The 14,830-nt window shown below is 39.6% G+C and overlaps 1 protein-coding gene across 1 annotated transcript in view; it reads left to right on the forward strand.

Annotated features, from left to right (window-relative positions):
* Positions 1-14,830, forward strand: part of Runx2 (RUNX family transcription factor 2) — a 113,713-nt gene that overhangs the window by 2,816 nt on the left and 96,067 nt on the right. Inside the window, exons 2-4 of the mRNA XM_010617811.2 lie at positions 14-465; positions 7,707-7,863; positions 13,499-13,603. Coding sequence (XP_010616113.1) covers positions 14-465; positions 7,707-7,863; positions 13,499-13,603 — 714 coding nt within the window. The remainder of the gene's footprint in view (positions 1-13; positions 466-7,706; positions 7,864-13,498; positions 13,604-14,830) is intronic.

The following is a 14,830-nucleotide window of genomic DNA, read 5'->3' on the forward strand; positions in this document are numbered from 1 at the left end:
CACCATGGTGGAGATCATCGCCGACCACCCGGCCGAACTTGTGCGCACCGACAGCCCCAACTTCCTGTGCTCTGTGCTGCCCTCGCACTGGCGTTGCAACAAGACCCTGCCGGTGGCCTTCAAGGTGGGACGCTGCGACCGCCCCCGCCCCCGGCCCCTTCCCTGCCAGCCTCTCAGTGTGCTCCCGGCCCGCGTCCTCCGTTTCTCTGCTTAGCCGGCGGACGGATGCCCAGGGCTAGGTGCTACCTGTGTCCACCCCAGTCCCCAGGCGCCCACGGTCCCCGGCGGCTGCTCCTCGCCTCTTCCCGACTGGTGTCCCACGTTCTGGACTCCATTCCGCACTTCGTGCACGCGCCGCCAACCCCAGGCCCCCCACTACCCGCGTGCTCCCTGCCGTTAAGGACCCTCCCGGGCTCCGGCCAGCGTTCGCGGGGTGCTGGAGTGCTGGGGGGCGCGGAGTGCTCGGTAGGGTAGCGGGCAGACTGAGCCACACCGGGCCGGGACCAGATCGCTAGGAAGGCGGGGTGCCCGGGTCGCTGTGCGGGACCCTGGCTCTGGCCAGGGTGCCGGGGTGCCGGGGTGCGGAAGCAGCTTTGGTTCGCCTGGCTTGAACGCCGAGATGAAAAGTCGCAGCAGTTCTCTGTCGTTATTCTTAGGGGCTCCCCAGGGCTCGGGGGTGGGCCCGTTAGCTGCCGGTGGTGGTGGAGTACGGGTGCGGAGCCCCTTCGGCCCGTGATGCCACCAGGTCACCGGGGCCACCCTCGCCAGGGGGAGACTCGGAGCCCGGGCTGTCCACACTTGTGACTGGACTCCGGGGATGCAGCGGAGGTGAGCCAGGCTGGGCGGCGAGCGCGCTCTGGAAAAGACGCCCCAGAGCTAGGGTGGGTGGGCGCTTGCTCGCAGGTCCCCTGGCTCAGGGGTCTGCGGAGAGCGGGGTAAACAGGACCTGGGGGAGGAAAAAGAACCCGAGAGAATACGTGCCAGTGCCTCCGTGGGACCCCAGGGCTGCCCTCCCTCGGGCCCCTGGCAGTGCCCAGTGGTGGATCGCCCCACACCCCACGCATCGCTTTGGGTTCCGGGTGTGGGTGAGTGGAAAAAAAGAGGAGTCTAGGTCAATTAGAGCCAGTTAGCTGGTTAGGTCTGTATCAGAACAGGAATCAGAGTGCATTGTTGTGGAAGGGATGCTGCATTCTGGGCAAGTTTCATTTTGCAGCTGGCTCCAGAAATGATTTTTTAAAAAACCGTCACATTTCTCCAAAGCACTCATCCTGCAGGTTAATGTTTTCTTGCTTGAAATATGGAAGCTCCATAGAAAATTAAAGCGCCATAGAAGAGTATCTTTTAAGATGCTCTTTGTCCAAAGACCCAGAATTTTCTAATTATCCTTGTGGGATGGCGGGAATTTGTTAACGCCCCCAAAATACCCCCTAACCAAACCAAACCAAACACCCCAAACCCTTAATGAGAACAGTAGAAAGTACAAATAAGTAGATATTTTGTCTGTCCGATGCCACACATGAGACTATATGGGCATATAAGGATAGGTGTTTACCCTTTGAAAAGTGTTACTTATTTGATGTTCTGTGTACCGTTCTGCTAGACATGTTTAGGGAGTAACTGTCTCGAGCAATTCTCTTACATTAACGATGCTAAACTGACTTTGAGCATGAGTGCTCTGAGGAGAAAGGATGTTTTTGGCACAGAGTGCTGTTTTAGTTTGTGCTGTTTGGTTTGGTTGTTATCTAGGTTTTCTCACTACTAGCCTTTTGAAGCTGTTTTGAAAATAAACTTCTTTCTTTGCTATTAATCATACATACTAATTACACAGAGAACGTTTTTGTTATTTCAACCAGTAGGCAGACCATAGATAACACAAGACATAGTAAATTGAATAATTTATATTAATAGAAAAATCCATCGAGTTTACCTAAAAATCAACCCTCAGTGTTTTACCATCTCCATATCCATGTTTAATAAGAATTCACAAAGGAGGTTGATGGTGGAGAGTCACTCAAAATAGAAGTTTTGTTTGTCTACTTAAAACAGTGTATAGATATTCAAACCTTCAGATTTTGAGGGCTATTTTTATCATTTTCCCTTGAATGGTGTAAAAACAACCATTTAAAACAAAGCCTTCCTTTTGGAATAAAAGCCTGAGAGCAGTAGACTTTCTACACTCTTGCAACATAATCAAATACATCTGCAAGGGAGAAATAATGTGAAGAAGTCTCTGTTTTAAAAGTGGTGACAGCAATTTGGCTATCATATTCAGAGCTATGTACAGAATAAATTATAGTGTCATTAGGTGGATAGCAGATAGGTATATGCAGTTTAAAACACACACAGCGAACTTAATTGTTGAGAAGTCTGGTATTCAAATCAATACAATATTTATTGAGCCCATATTTTACGTCTGAGACACTGAGCTCAGCCCTGCAAAGAATCAGGACTGAATTCAGTAGTCTGTTTTGATATAATAATTTAAAATAGTGCTTCAACATGGTAGTGGCAGTGTATTCCAAAAAGAAGTAAGGAATGCTTAGTATTGTTCATATGACCTTGTTCTGGCATTATATAAAAATCACTTATACCCTACATGTAAAAATGCAAAAACAACTAATATGCTTTATGTAAAGTTGTTTATTAGCATTGTATCTTTAACAAAGTTTTGTAGTTTTGAAATGCTCAGTTGCCCCAGGTGTCAAGGAAATGGAAATAAATATTTTTAACATTTCTTTCAGATGTACCTCACAGAGAGCTTAAAATAGTTAAAGCATACTATTAGGGGATCCCAGGCCATTTCTACCAGCCACAAAGAAGCAGTTTGCAATTTCAGCGCATTAGTTGACGGTCACATAGAAATAGTGGCGAGAACATGTCAACCCTACGTCCAGTAGCATCCTTTAGCAGGGGCCCCCTAGTATTTCCACTGTGAAGCCTGGTGTTCAGGGTTCATAACTAAGTTGTTGTAAATAGCTTCAAGCTGAAGCACTATGCAGAAAATTTAAGTCCAGATGTATATTTTAAAAACTAAAAGCAATGCAAACCCATAGCACTGTTTTAAGTTAGAGAACACTGGCCTAAATATATTTACCAGTATCATATGTTTTTCTGGCAATGTTAAAGAAAACATATTTTTAGATATATGATCTAGTGCTCATAGTTAATTTTGTATCTTTAATAATACCCTTCAGTATTTATGAAGAGGGTTTCAAAATGACAGAGCAGTTTCTATTTGAAAATAATTTTTTAACATCATTGGCTATTTTTCTCTCTTCAAAAGCAAGACACTAGTGAGTTATATTTTCCCAACATATTTAACGATCAAAGTTTATGTTTTTATATTTATATGTAATTACACCTAAATGTGGAAAAATGGATTATTAAGCATATCACCTCCTAAGCTTAATGCAAATTGTTATGTAATGTAAATCAGAGTAGATTTCAGGTTGCATAAATATAGACACATTCTGTTATGTCTTTAAATGCAAAAAAGTGTGTTTAAAGTCAAATATTTTAGCGTTGAATATAAAATTGGTAAATTAGAACAAATAATTTCACATGGAAAATATTTTGAAAAATTGTATAAGACTCATACTTGAGAAAAAACATAGTAGCTATCTTTTTTGTTATTTTCTCCCTTTGGAGCTACTGTTTATATCATTTCAAAAATCCCAGAATATCTATTGTTAGGTGATCTCAACCACCTTGAGACATGGCATGTCAATCGTTGGCTTAACTTGAAGGCATTTCTGTCAAAATTTTTCTTTGATATATATTTTTTTAAAGTTTGAAGTGATATATCGTATCTATTTCCTTTAGAATTCCATTGGCCTTTCCTAAATTCTAGGTTACATTTTAAAAGTTAACTGTAGTATGGAATTTTTTTCATATTTACTTAAAAGTGGAATACCATTTTTTTGCTTTTTGCCATTTACTGGTCTGCTTCCGTTTGTATGACAGAGCAAGATTTGGTCAGATCCTATCTTGGAAAATAATTGTATTTTGATTACATTGCACATATAGTATGCCAAGTGATGTTCACCTAGGAGAGTAATTGATTAGCTGAACCTATACTCCTATCCGTGGAAATGTCAAGGGCATCCTTAACTTCCAATACACCAAGACCAAAGAAACAGTTTTAAAGGTCTAAGTCAATTCTCTGTTGCTCTTCTCTCATAGTGATTCAGTTTTAGTCATAATGCACCTCAAACAAAATTTCAGTAGCTTTGCTAAAGTTAAAGACCCTTTTGGTTTATTTTGTACAAGCTGCTTTACCATGTGATTTAAATGCTAGTTATAGTGAGATATGCTAAATAAGGGAACTTCTTCCTCAATTCTGAAATGTCAGAACAGAAAATTATTGCTCCCTTTCCCATGAAGTTTCTTGAAGTGATAGATTTTGTATTTCAGGAACACCTAGAAACGAGTGTTATGGCTTCACCACAAATAATTTTTTGCATAGCAGTACTTTAGTAACTGGACAGCATGGAAAAAAAAATTAATTCGAGCTTACTTTTAACCAAAGAGTGATTTTTGACTGCTCTTTACCCCTTAAAAGTTTTTTCCATTGTTTGGGTTTGATACAGATGAAATATGTAAGAATTTCTTGATTCTTTTGGTTTTCTTTTAGATAAACACAGTTGAAAATCTCCAAGGGAAACTTTTTAGCTCGAGATCTACTTTTGAAAAAAACCTCTCGCAGACATATAATTATACTTTTGATTGATATAAAGTCAAATACAGCATGTATCCCCCTTTGCACACACACTGTTTTTCTCTCTCAGAAAAACATTGGGCAGTCTGATTTGGTAGAAGGAATAGAAGAAAAAACAATATTTTTAGCCATTCAGTTCGAATTCAGTCATAACAGGAAAAGTTGCCACTACATTATGTTAGTATTTTTTTCAGGCCAAGTTCTAGGCCCCGTAGACGACTCATACAACTTGGGATTATCTGTTTGTTCTGTTAAATGTGATATGTAAAACATACCAATATTTACTATGGTCATTTTTTTGCTGCTTAAACAAAATAAAATGGGTTTATGTACTTCACTCTTAGGCTTTTTTTTTTCTTTCACATTTTCCCATATTGAATCAATTTTCATTTTCTTTAACTAAAAAACATCTATTATGTTAAAAATATGCAGTAAAATAATAATGTCCCACAGCTCTTGAAAACCTTTATATTGGGGCAGATTTCTTTTTTTTCTTTTTTTTTTTTTTTCTGAAATTTAGTCTGACTGGAATGAAACCTACGAGCAGTCATCCCTCATCTCTCAACAACTCCAAAGAACATCTCAGGACACGAACTAAGGAATTACATGTTCTGTTGAACCCTTAGAGGATGCTTATAAGTAAAAGCCTATGTTTAACAGACTTGGAACAGGACACTGACTTACCCTCCTCCTCTTACAAAAAACAGATCATTATAATTACACTCTCTGCTTATATAGTATCTTCTACACTTTACAGACTTTTAAAAAGTACTTCCAATTTATATTGGAAAGTATTTCCAACTTATATTTTGTGTCTACTCACTTGTGGGAAATCATAGATAAGTAACAGAAGGAGGGGGAAAGGTGAAACCTCTTGATTTTTAGTGCATTTATTCTCTTCTGAACAGCGCAACCTTTCTCCTGTCTTTATTAATACTTACTTTGACCTAGAGAGCTGCACAGCAGGTGTTAAAACACAATATGCTGAGTTCATAGAATAGCTAACATCCAGGCAAGTACTGGCAAATGTGGCCAGCTATTTGAGTATTTCAAAATGTGCGATTTTCTGGCATTGTGGGTTTAAAACATATACAGCCTCCCTCAGAAGCGTAGCATTTACTGCGTTTCATAGCCCCTTGAGGGTACTAGATCAGGTATGCAGGGAGGAAGTCTTGTTCTCAAAGGAGTTGCTCTTGACCTGGGAGACCTCTCAGATGGAGAATAATTACACACAACTAGTTGTCACCATGATGCCCTCTCCTCCGAGATGGAGAAAGTTGCTGGAAGTCTAATCTAGAGCCAGGGCACACTGGTGTTGGCAAGAGAAGCTGACTCAACCTTTAACCTGTTGTCTCTCAGTTTTAGCTGGTAGCGCCACAGGCCCCTGGCTGTGGGAAGTGATAGTTTTAGTGAAGCTCTTTTATTTATTCATTTAGGAAATATTTACCAAACCCTTACTATGTGCCAGACACTGTTTTGGCAAAGGGCATCTAGTGGTGAGTAAGACAGATATGCTGAAGACCCCTTCCTTTATAGCCTTTGTTCATATCCTTTCCACAGGACTATAAGCTGGACTCCTGGGAGTGAGTCCCTGGGCTTGGTCTAGCATCTCAAAAGGAGTAGGTTAGTCATTAATAAAAATGCATTGAAATGGGCATCACTTGGCTACAGTGGGATACTAGGAAAGAGGATGCATTAGATTCAGGAAAGCTTTACAAATGATGGCTACCTAAAATATAAGTATAATGGTCATCTGTTTTATCACATCATAAGAATTCTTTAATGAGTGTATGCACCAGGCATATCGGGGGCATAGAATTAAATGGTTAGGGTCGTCTTATGGAAATCTTGCCAAAGGAGAGAGCAGTGATAGAAGTATACAAAGATTGATGGGATGTTGGCCAGACAGGCCAGCACAGAGAGGTGTCACCGTATGGCTCATGGGCTACTTTAGCGAGAGCCTTTGCCTTGTTACCCTGAGGGTATCTGGAAGCTCAGTTTAAAAGAGGTGAAGATAATCTGCTGTCTATGACAGTGAAGGATCGACACTGCCAGCATTCCCTTACCAGGCTCCAGGCTCCAGGTGACTTAGAGATGCACATTTACAAATTAGCTGACCCAGGGTAAGCTGTCATCCCTAGGCTTGGAGCAGAGAAAATGTTTTTCAGCCTCCAAGACTGATTATTTTGGATGTGTACTTGCCCAAGTTATGTGCTTCGATTAACTGTTGAATTTGGCAGGTGTTTCATTCCAAAATGGCAGGTGGATTAAGACACAATGCAGTGTGGCTGAGGGTATACTATCTTTGTCATTGATCATTTTCAGCCTGGGGTATATCTTCACCCTGCACCTAAATTTGAAGTGTTTTAATGACTTTAAATATCTTACTGGGTCCCACTATGGAGTGGGCATTCAGTAAATTACTTCAGTCATTAAAAGCTGAAGATGGAGTCTAAAGTAAAGAGATGAAAGGCAGGCCCCAGCAGCACCACATCCAGGGCCCCTTTTCATCGAGAACTCCTATGTTTCACCTGAAAGACTTCTGCCCTAGCACTGACCATGCTTTCTGTTCTTTAGCCCTAGATCCAGATAAGACCACCCCACCCCTCAGGGTTCTCCAGGCTGTAGACAGGAGATGCTTTAATGTGTATGATGCAATCTGCAGCCTGGGCATCTGTCTTCCTTCTGAGGCGTAATTCTTGTGGACAACCCAACATAGGGATTTAATAAAAATGTACACATATTCTGTGAAGACTCCAACAACAAATGAAGGAGATTTCTGCCTGCCTTTTAAAATGGGTGGACCCTGAAACCCTGGTCTGTTTGAAGTGGCATTGAACCCCTATACAGAGGCTTTGGTCCTGCCTGCCATTGCTGGCCCAGAGCACCAACTCCTGATAAGACACGTCATTTACAATGAGAGTATATTCTCAGTTTTTCAGTTTTTCTGATGGGCGATTATTGCTGCTGTATTTCCTGTTTTATGTAGGTGGTAGCCCTCGGAGAAGTACCAGATGGGACTGTGGTTACTGTCATGGCGGGTAATGATGAAAATTATTCCGCTGAGCTACGAAATGCCTCCGCTGTCATGAAAAACCAAGTAGCAAGGTTCAACGATCTGAGATTTGTGGGCCGGAGTGGACGAGGTAGGTCTCTGGTTTTTAATACTGATGATGGAATAAACACATTAAGATCCTCTGGTGACATGTGGACTTGTCTGTATACAAATCAGCACCTCCTTTTACAGAATGGAATTACTGTAAAATTTTATATAAGTGCATCCAGACAAAGCTGAGTGTTTGCCTGAGCACCCAGGCCTTTTTCATTTGTCTTATGATATTGCAAATTCAAGCAATGTTTTCAGAAGAACTGGCTCCTAATATCACTGGGTATGAGGGAAGGTAGGCAGAAGAATGATTAGGGAATCAGGTTTTGAGTGATGAGGAATCACATAGCTGAGTGAATTAAGTGGCAAAGGGGAGAGAAAAATGTATTCACTGGACAATTTTCTGATAATAGAAATATTGCTCTACATTGAAGCAAGGACAGCTAGCATAATGCTCTTCATTTACCACATGTAGTATTTCTAAATGATTTAATTTATTGTCATAATCAGAAACTATTAAAATTAGTAGGAGCCTTTCCATTTGAATAAGTGGATAACATATTACTTGTGTTAGAATGGCAATGTAAAGTTGCCTAGACAAATGAATAATCAAGACTCCAAAAGTTCTACACTATTAAGGATTCTCACCATCTTATTCTCTCTGCAAATATTAGGAATCCTTAAAAGGATCATAAAACAGGAATTAATCCTTTTTAGGATTTTCACAGCTGTTACATAAAAATAAGGTTAATTTTTTTAAAGTCTCTAGTGAGACCAATATGTTTGTTTTTATTTACTTATTCTACAGAGAGACTTCTACTAGTCATTTACCTATTAGAAGTATTATGTTCATTTATTTATTAAGTCTGATTTTTCCATTGTAAGAATTTCAAGAAGATGAGAAAAATAGTCCCCTGTGGGGCTGAGATGAAATAAAAATTATCAAGCCTTGTGGATTTCCTGCAACCCAGGTTGGAGTTAGCAATTTTTAAGCCATGTGTAATAGTTGCCCTTCAGTTTGGATCAGATGTCAAATTATTACCATTGTGAAAACTTGATAAGGGAAATTCATGCAAGGCTGTTTCCGATGAGTAGTTTTAGTTTACTTTCTAGGAACAGGGCCAAGAAGTTGTACTTTTTAACTTAAGAAAAAAAAAAAAAAACGATGCATGCTAATGAGATACTGTCACTGAACTAAAGGGTTTATCTCTGCATCAAGTTTAGTTTACTTTCATTAAAAATAAAGAAGATGCATCCTATACTGGTTTGGAAAATATGCATATGTACTCATTATTTTTACCTTAGTTATTAGTTATTGATAGATACAAGGTCATGGTACAATTAAAGTTTCTCTTTTTTTTCTAGTAAGAATTGAGGAAAAATGTGAACATGATGATTTACCTGTATGCTTTAAATTGAATCTTTCTTCTTATGCAATATTACTTTATTTTTAACTAGAATATTGAATTTTAGGATTTAGAGAATGGGGTGTTATACTTAATTTTGTCTCACAGATTCAAACTCATGCCTCTATATATTTATGCTTTTGCATTATATAGATGCTGCATAACTTTTTTTCTGATCAATTTGAGTAGAAACTATGGCAAAGTGATAGTGTACTTTGTAAACCCTCAACATATTTATTTAAGAAACTTCAAAGAGAAACTAAGGGTGTGCACTGTTTTACTATATTGGCTTTTTGAGTTTTGGCTGGTTTCCCAAATAGCAATTTTTATATTTAAAAAAAAAAAGACAGACTTAACTGCTTGCAGACTTTTCACGCATGGAAGATGAAGAAAGCTTCTTTTGATGAAGTGTAATTATGTCCAAACAGAGCTGACCCCCTCCCCCTATATTTCTTATGATCTTAACTGAAGAAAGTAGGATTTTTCCTTTGAAGCAGCCGGGACTTGGTGGAGGATCTGAAATGCTACAGTCTGCTGCCAGAGGCAGGATGGAGAAATTGGTCCAGACTTGTCTTCGAGACTTAGATGGGGGTGTGGGGGGAGCGGGTGGAGAAAGAGAGAGAAATTGATTTATCACTAATAATAGATTTTTATATCACTACAGTAACATTATATGAAAGGAAACAGAAACACCAAACTAAAATGATGAGAAAAAAGGACTGAGAACACTGATAAGATAGCACTCGGAATAAAAGTGGGTCAGTTTTTTAGTGGCAGGAAACCATTTAACCTGCCTCTGTACCCTTTGTACCTGACCTCTTTTTATAACAGCTTCTTTCCAGCTTCCTCTTTAATTTTCACACTTCTCCATTTCTCTTGTTTTAGTCTAATTGACACATTGCTACCATTTTTTCCCCTGGCTTTATAAACTTTTACAAACTTTTTGTTTTCAATAATGTTAGGAAATTAAGAAAACAAAACAAACAAACAAACAAAAACACCAACCTCCAAGAATGTTACACTTTTTTTTTTTCCTTTTCTCTTGTAGAAACATAAAATGTCAGAAATTGAAAAATAGTCTTAGGTTTGGGCTTTATGGGTTGTCTTTTGACTACAACTTTTAAAAATGCTTGGGAAGAAAGTAGAGCATCAATGAAACTTGCATTAGGTTAGAAGTGGCTTACGGGTTTTAATTGTCTTTTCCTGTAAATCCTCCTTTGTTTTTTTTAAACAGAAGTGTTCAAACTGACTTTGGCCCGTAATTTTTTTTTTCTGGTGTGCTTCCTCTCTTTTGACATCAAGCATACTGCTTTTAATTTATGAGTGCTTTTAAGCATCTACAGTGTACAGAGTGTGGAATTTTGTCAGTGTGGGACACCATGCAGCTTACAGTCTTACCTGGCCTGACATTCTTGGCAGCCCCTCTGGCTAGATTTGAATTGTTTATCAGTGACAGTTCCCTGCGTTTATCTTAACTATATAGGTGGAGGACATAGTATAAAATGAGTTCCTAGGTGGAGTTACAGTTGGTCATCCCAAAGGAAGAGCCTGCATTTTTATCACTTTCAGGAAGTGATTAAAAAAAAAATGGGATTTGTAAAAAACTTTTTGATTGTAAATTTAAGGGAATGCCCACATACATACTTTACTCAGGAAATGCATTAATCTAAGATGAAGACTCAGTGACCAAGTTGGGTCATAGTTTCCAGAGGTTTTGCTTTGACATTCATACATGTTTCTTCTGAAAGGGGCAATCGGAAATGGAAGGAACCTCCTCAGCTTTTAATTGTTAAAGTACATCTCGATCCTGAGGATGTGATTTTGGAAAGCCATAGTTAAATGTTTCCTCCCCTGGACCCACCTCTTCTTAAAGGAAGTTTTTAATGGAAAATTGGTTCTGCTCTGAACATTTAGACGCTTTGTACTTGAAGGGTGAATATTCTATTTGGCTTTTGTTTCTACATGAAGTGTTTCTCTGAATTTGGGAGAAGCATAAATGACTTTTAATATTTTAAATAAATTACAAAACTCTAAATTAGAAAAAGCTCTAAAACCAGTTTAGATAAATTAATGCATAGTATCTCTAGCAGGTTATTTAGAAATGTTAATGATAATGAGAAATATACATCCTTAATTTATCAAGATTAGTCCCACTGATGATAACAGTCATCCAGTCACAGCCATTGGAGCCATGGTTAAAATTCAGTCCTTGGTGCACAGAACACTGATTTGATCCAGAAAAGCACTGCCTAATGTTCCAGTGTAAAGTAACTTCCAATCTAATGGTTCAGCTGTGTTACTCCTCCAGAGCTTTCCACTATTTTGAGGTCTTAATCTGGACCCAGTGGCTTCCTATTCACATTTCTAACCTCTATTTCTGTAGACTTTCAGTTTTCTATAACTAGTTTAGACTGCTGGCTGTTTTATTTAAATCTATGTAATGTTTACTACATCTTAGAAGACATATGGTACATTAATGGCACTTTAAAGACAGATGCTTTGCATCCTGGCTAAGATGTTACATTAGTCCATTTATATTTACTATTTCTTGGGTGCAGAGAGCTAATTGAGACACATCTAGAATTAACTTACTCTTTGCTTGCTCATGTCCTCTGGCAAAGTTAATAGAATTTTTTTTTTAAAAAAGCATTAATTTTAAGGTCAGAAAAGCCTAGGTTCAGATCTGTCTTCCCCATTTCTTAATTCTGTGAACCTGGATAAATTACTAAGCCTCTTTTGGCTTTGGCTTCCTCTTTCGTGAAGTGGGGGTGGATGAATCTAACTGGAGAAGACTAAATGAGATAATGTGCAGGAAGTAGCTGGATAATAACGGGTTTCTGATCAATATTCATTTTTCCCAGTTCTTCCCCATCTCCCACTTTTTTTATTTCCCCTCTTCTAAACCCCCTCTCCCCAACCATGGAAAAGTACAGCCAAGAAGACTTAAGACTGTGTATACTCAGTAACAAATGATGTGTGCCTTAAACAGATTTTAGGAACTTAACATGGTCTAGGTTGAAAAGAAAACCCATTCACTAGACTTGACAGCCAAAAGACCTGTTTTACATTAAGCCTTGTACATAACCTGTTCCATATTAAGTTTTGAAAAGATTGCATTAAACTTTGCATTGCTACATATTGTCTAAGATTTGTGTTTTGATTTAATACCCTCAGCTTTCAGTAAAAGAAGGAATAAAAACAAAAAAGGAAGAAAAAGAAAAAAAAAATAGAAAATGAGCTTTTTATCCATTACAGGAGCAGACTTAAATGAGTACTCTGGCCCCAGATTGCTGAATGTTTTATCGAGTCACCGTTTCACGCCCACTTTTTCCTGTCTTGTAACAGTTTGCAGTTTTGACTATCTGACATGACTAACCGTTGCAAATCTAACTGATTACAACTGTCAGTGAGTCTGTGTAAGAGAGTCTGCTGTATTCTGGAGACATCCGACCTCCAGATCTGCTACCAACTTTTCCCTCCCCCCCACACCCCAATTCATTGCTTTTAGCTCCCTGATTTGAAGCATCAGATGTAATAATTCAATAAAGCACAAGTAAAAATCCATGTTTACACTGAGAGGTGTCGTGTGCCTTCTACAAAAGCTAAGTCACTGCCAGGGAGCTCCTTCAGGATTTCACAGCAGAGATGTAGGTTAGGGGAGGGGTGAGCAGGGAGGAGAGAAACTCTGTTCCAGTAATGATGAAATCATCATACCACAGGCACATTAAGGCCAGGACAGGAGACACTGGCTGCTGTTAAAATGATTCCCATAAGAACTGCCCTCTTTTATCTTCCCATTGTAGTTTCAGCCAGTGAAAATGCTAAAGCCATGTGAAGTAAATAACATAATCAACAATGATTTACTATTGTTCTCTCATGGGGTCATGACCTCATCCTAAATAAAGACTTCTAAAATTGTCTGTGCTTGGATGTTTTCTGCCGACGAAGTTAGAGAAAGCTGAAAGAGAGAGACTCTCCCACAAGCCGACCAAGGGTTTTGTTTTCATGACAACTGTTGCTGCTGGGGTGCTTTCTTGGAATTGGAGCCTTCTCATAGTAGCACAACGAAGATGCTCTCAGCCCTGAATGGGGTTCGAGGCACCTAACGTGGCTAGCAGGGGGTTTCCGGTGTGTAGTAAGAGCTCCTCACCCGTGACTTTCATTGCCCACGCAGGGATGCTTACATGAAATGTGGACTCTGTGCTACTGTACATTTATCAACCCTATCTTTTTATATTCACTCTGTACTTTCCCCTCTTACTTCTGCAGGCAAGAGTTTCACCTTGACCATAACAGTCTTCACAAATCCTCCCCAAGTAGCCACCTATCACAGAGCTATTAAAGTTACAGTGGATGGACCCCGGGAACCCAGAAGTAAGTACTTGTCTTTCTGTTGCAAATGGAAATAAGAGTTTGTGGAGCCCCTAGGAGGCCTTGGTTCCAAATGACTTAGGGTTACTTTCACATACCCTCGGTGTTTGCAAAGTTTGTTATCTGCAGGAACTTTTAGAGAGGGACAATTGGAACTTCACAGTGAATAGGAAATGCAATTGCAGTTTGAACCTGTGCCACAAAATTGCTAAGACCTTTATAACTTTGGAAATGAGCCAAGAATTATTCCCTCACTGGAATGACTGGCTGAGAAATTTCTGCTCATCCACTCCACGTAATGGGCAGGGTAGGATAGACCCACGAGAGCTGAGGAAACAAACAATAAACTTAAAAATCTCCAGCTTAGTCCAAAAGCATTCGCGTATGTTTCCCATGGCCTAAGAATGTGTTTTAGCTTTTTAGCTCGCCCACTCAATTCCCTTTATAAAGAGCACACTGCTTAATTACAAAGAATTTATTTGCAAACGATACCTTGCTTGATTGTTACAACACTGTTGTTTGGTCATGTTCTAGTAATTGTTATAGATAGTTTCTTTAGCAGATACAGCCAAACCGGGTTTAAGTCCTCCTTGTTTTGTTTGTCTGTGTAGACATCCAGAAGGCTTAACCTGCAGTCAGTTTAAGGTACTACGCTTAACTGAGCCAGTATGTATTTTCTTCCTAAGTCTAAATTGAAACTGGTTTAATTTTCCCTGTCTCCACTGCCCGAACCGATGTGAACAAACTTGGCCTAGCGGTATTTAAATATATTTAGAGATTGCAGATTATTTAATACATAAACCTGACAATTCTGTGCCAATGGAAATGCCATCTAGACCTCTGCTTTGGCTGCGTGGATGCACTGGGAGTTCCTATCCTTTGCACTCAAGCGTTTGATTTGGTTGGTGGTGGAAATAATGTCTGGTAGAAGCTCTTCGTTTTGTGTCAGTACACCTGCCTAGCTAGGCTAAGCTCTTCTTTCCCTAAAACGAGAGAAAGGGGCTCGTAAGGTTTTGCTCTCTCCAAGTAGCGTATCTTTTGGTGATGCGAGCCCGGAATGCCTCCTGTCCCTATTGCTCCTGTCCCTTCTCACAAAGGCTGACTGCTTGCCTGAACTAGGGAGGTTTCCTGCCTCCAAAGCAAGTCTTTGAGGTTTTTGTTTTTATCTCCTTTCATGTGTGTGGCCTTTTTCCAGACTTAAAACACGGGGTCAGTGCTGGCCCCATATGC

The sequence above is a fragment of the Fukomys damarensis genome, unplaced genomic scaffold (genome assembly GCF_012274545.1).
Source record: "Fukomys damarensis isolate Sample0158 unplaced genomic scaffold, DMR_v1.0_HiC HiC_scaffold_20, whole genome shotgun sequence".
Classification (NCBI taxonomy): domain Eukaryota; kingdom Metazoa; phylum Chordata; class Mammalia; order Rodentia; family Bathyergidae; genus Fukomys; species Fukomys damarensis.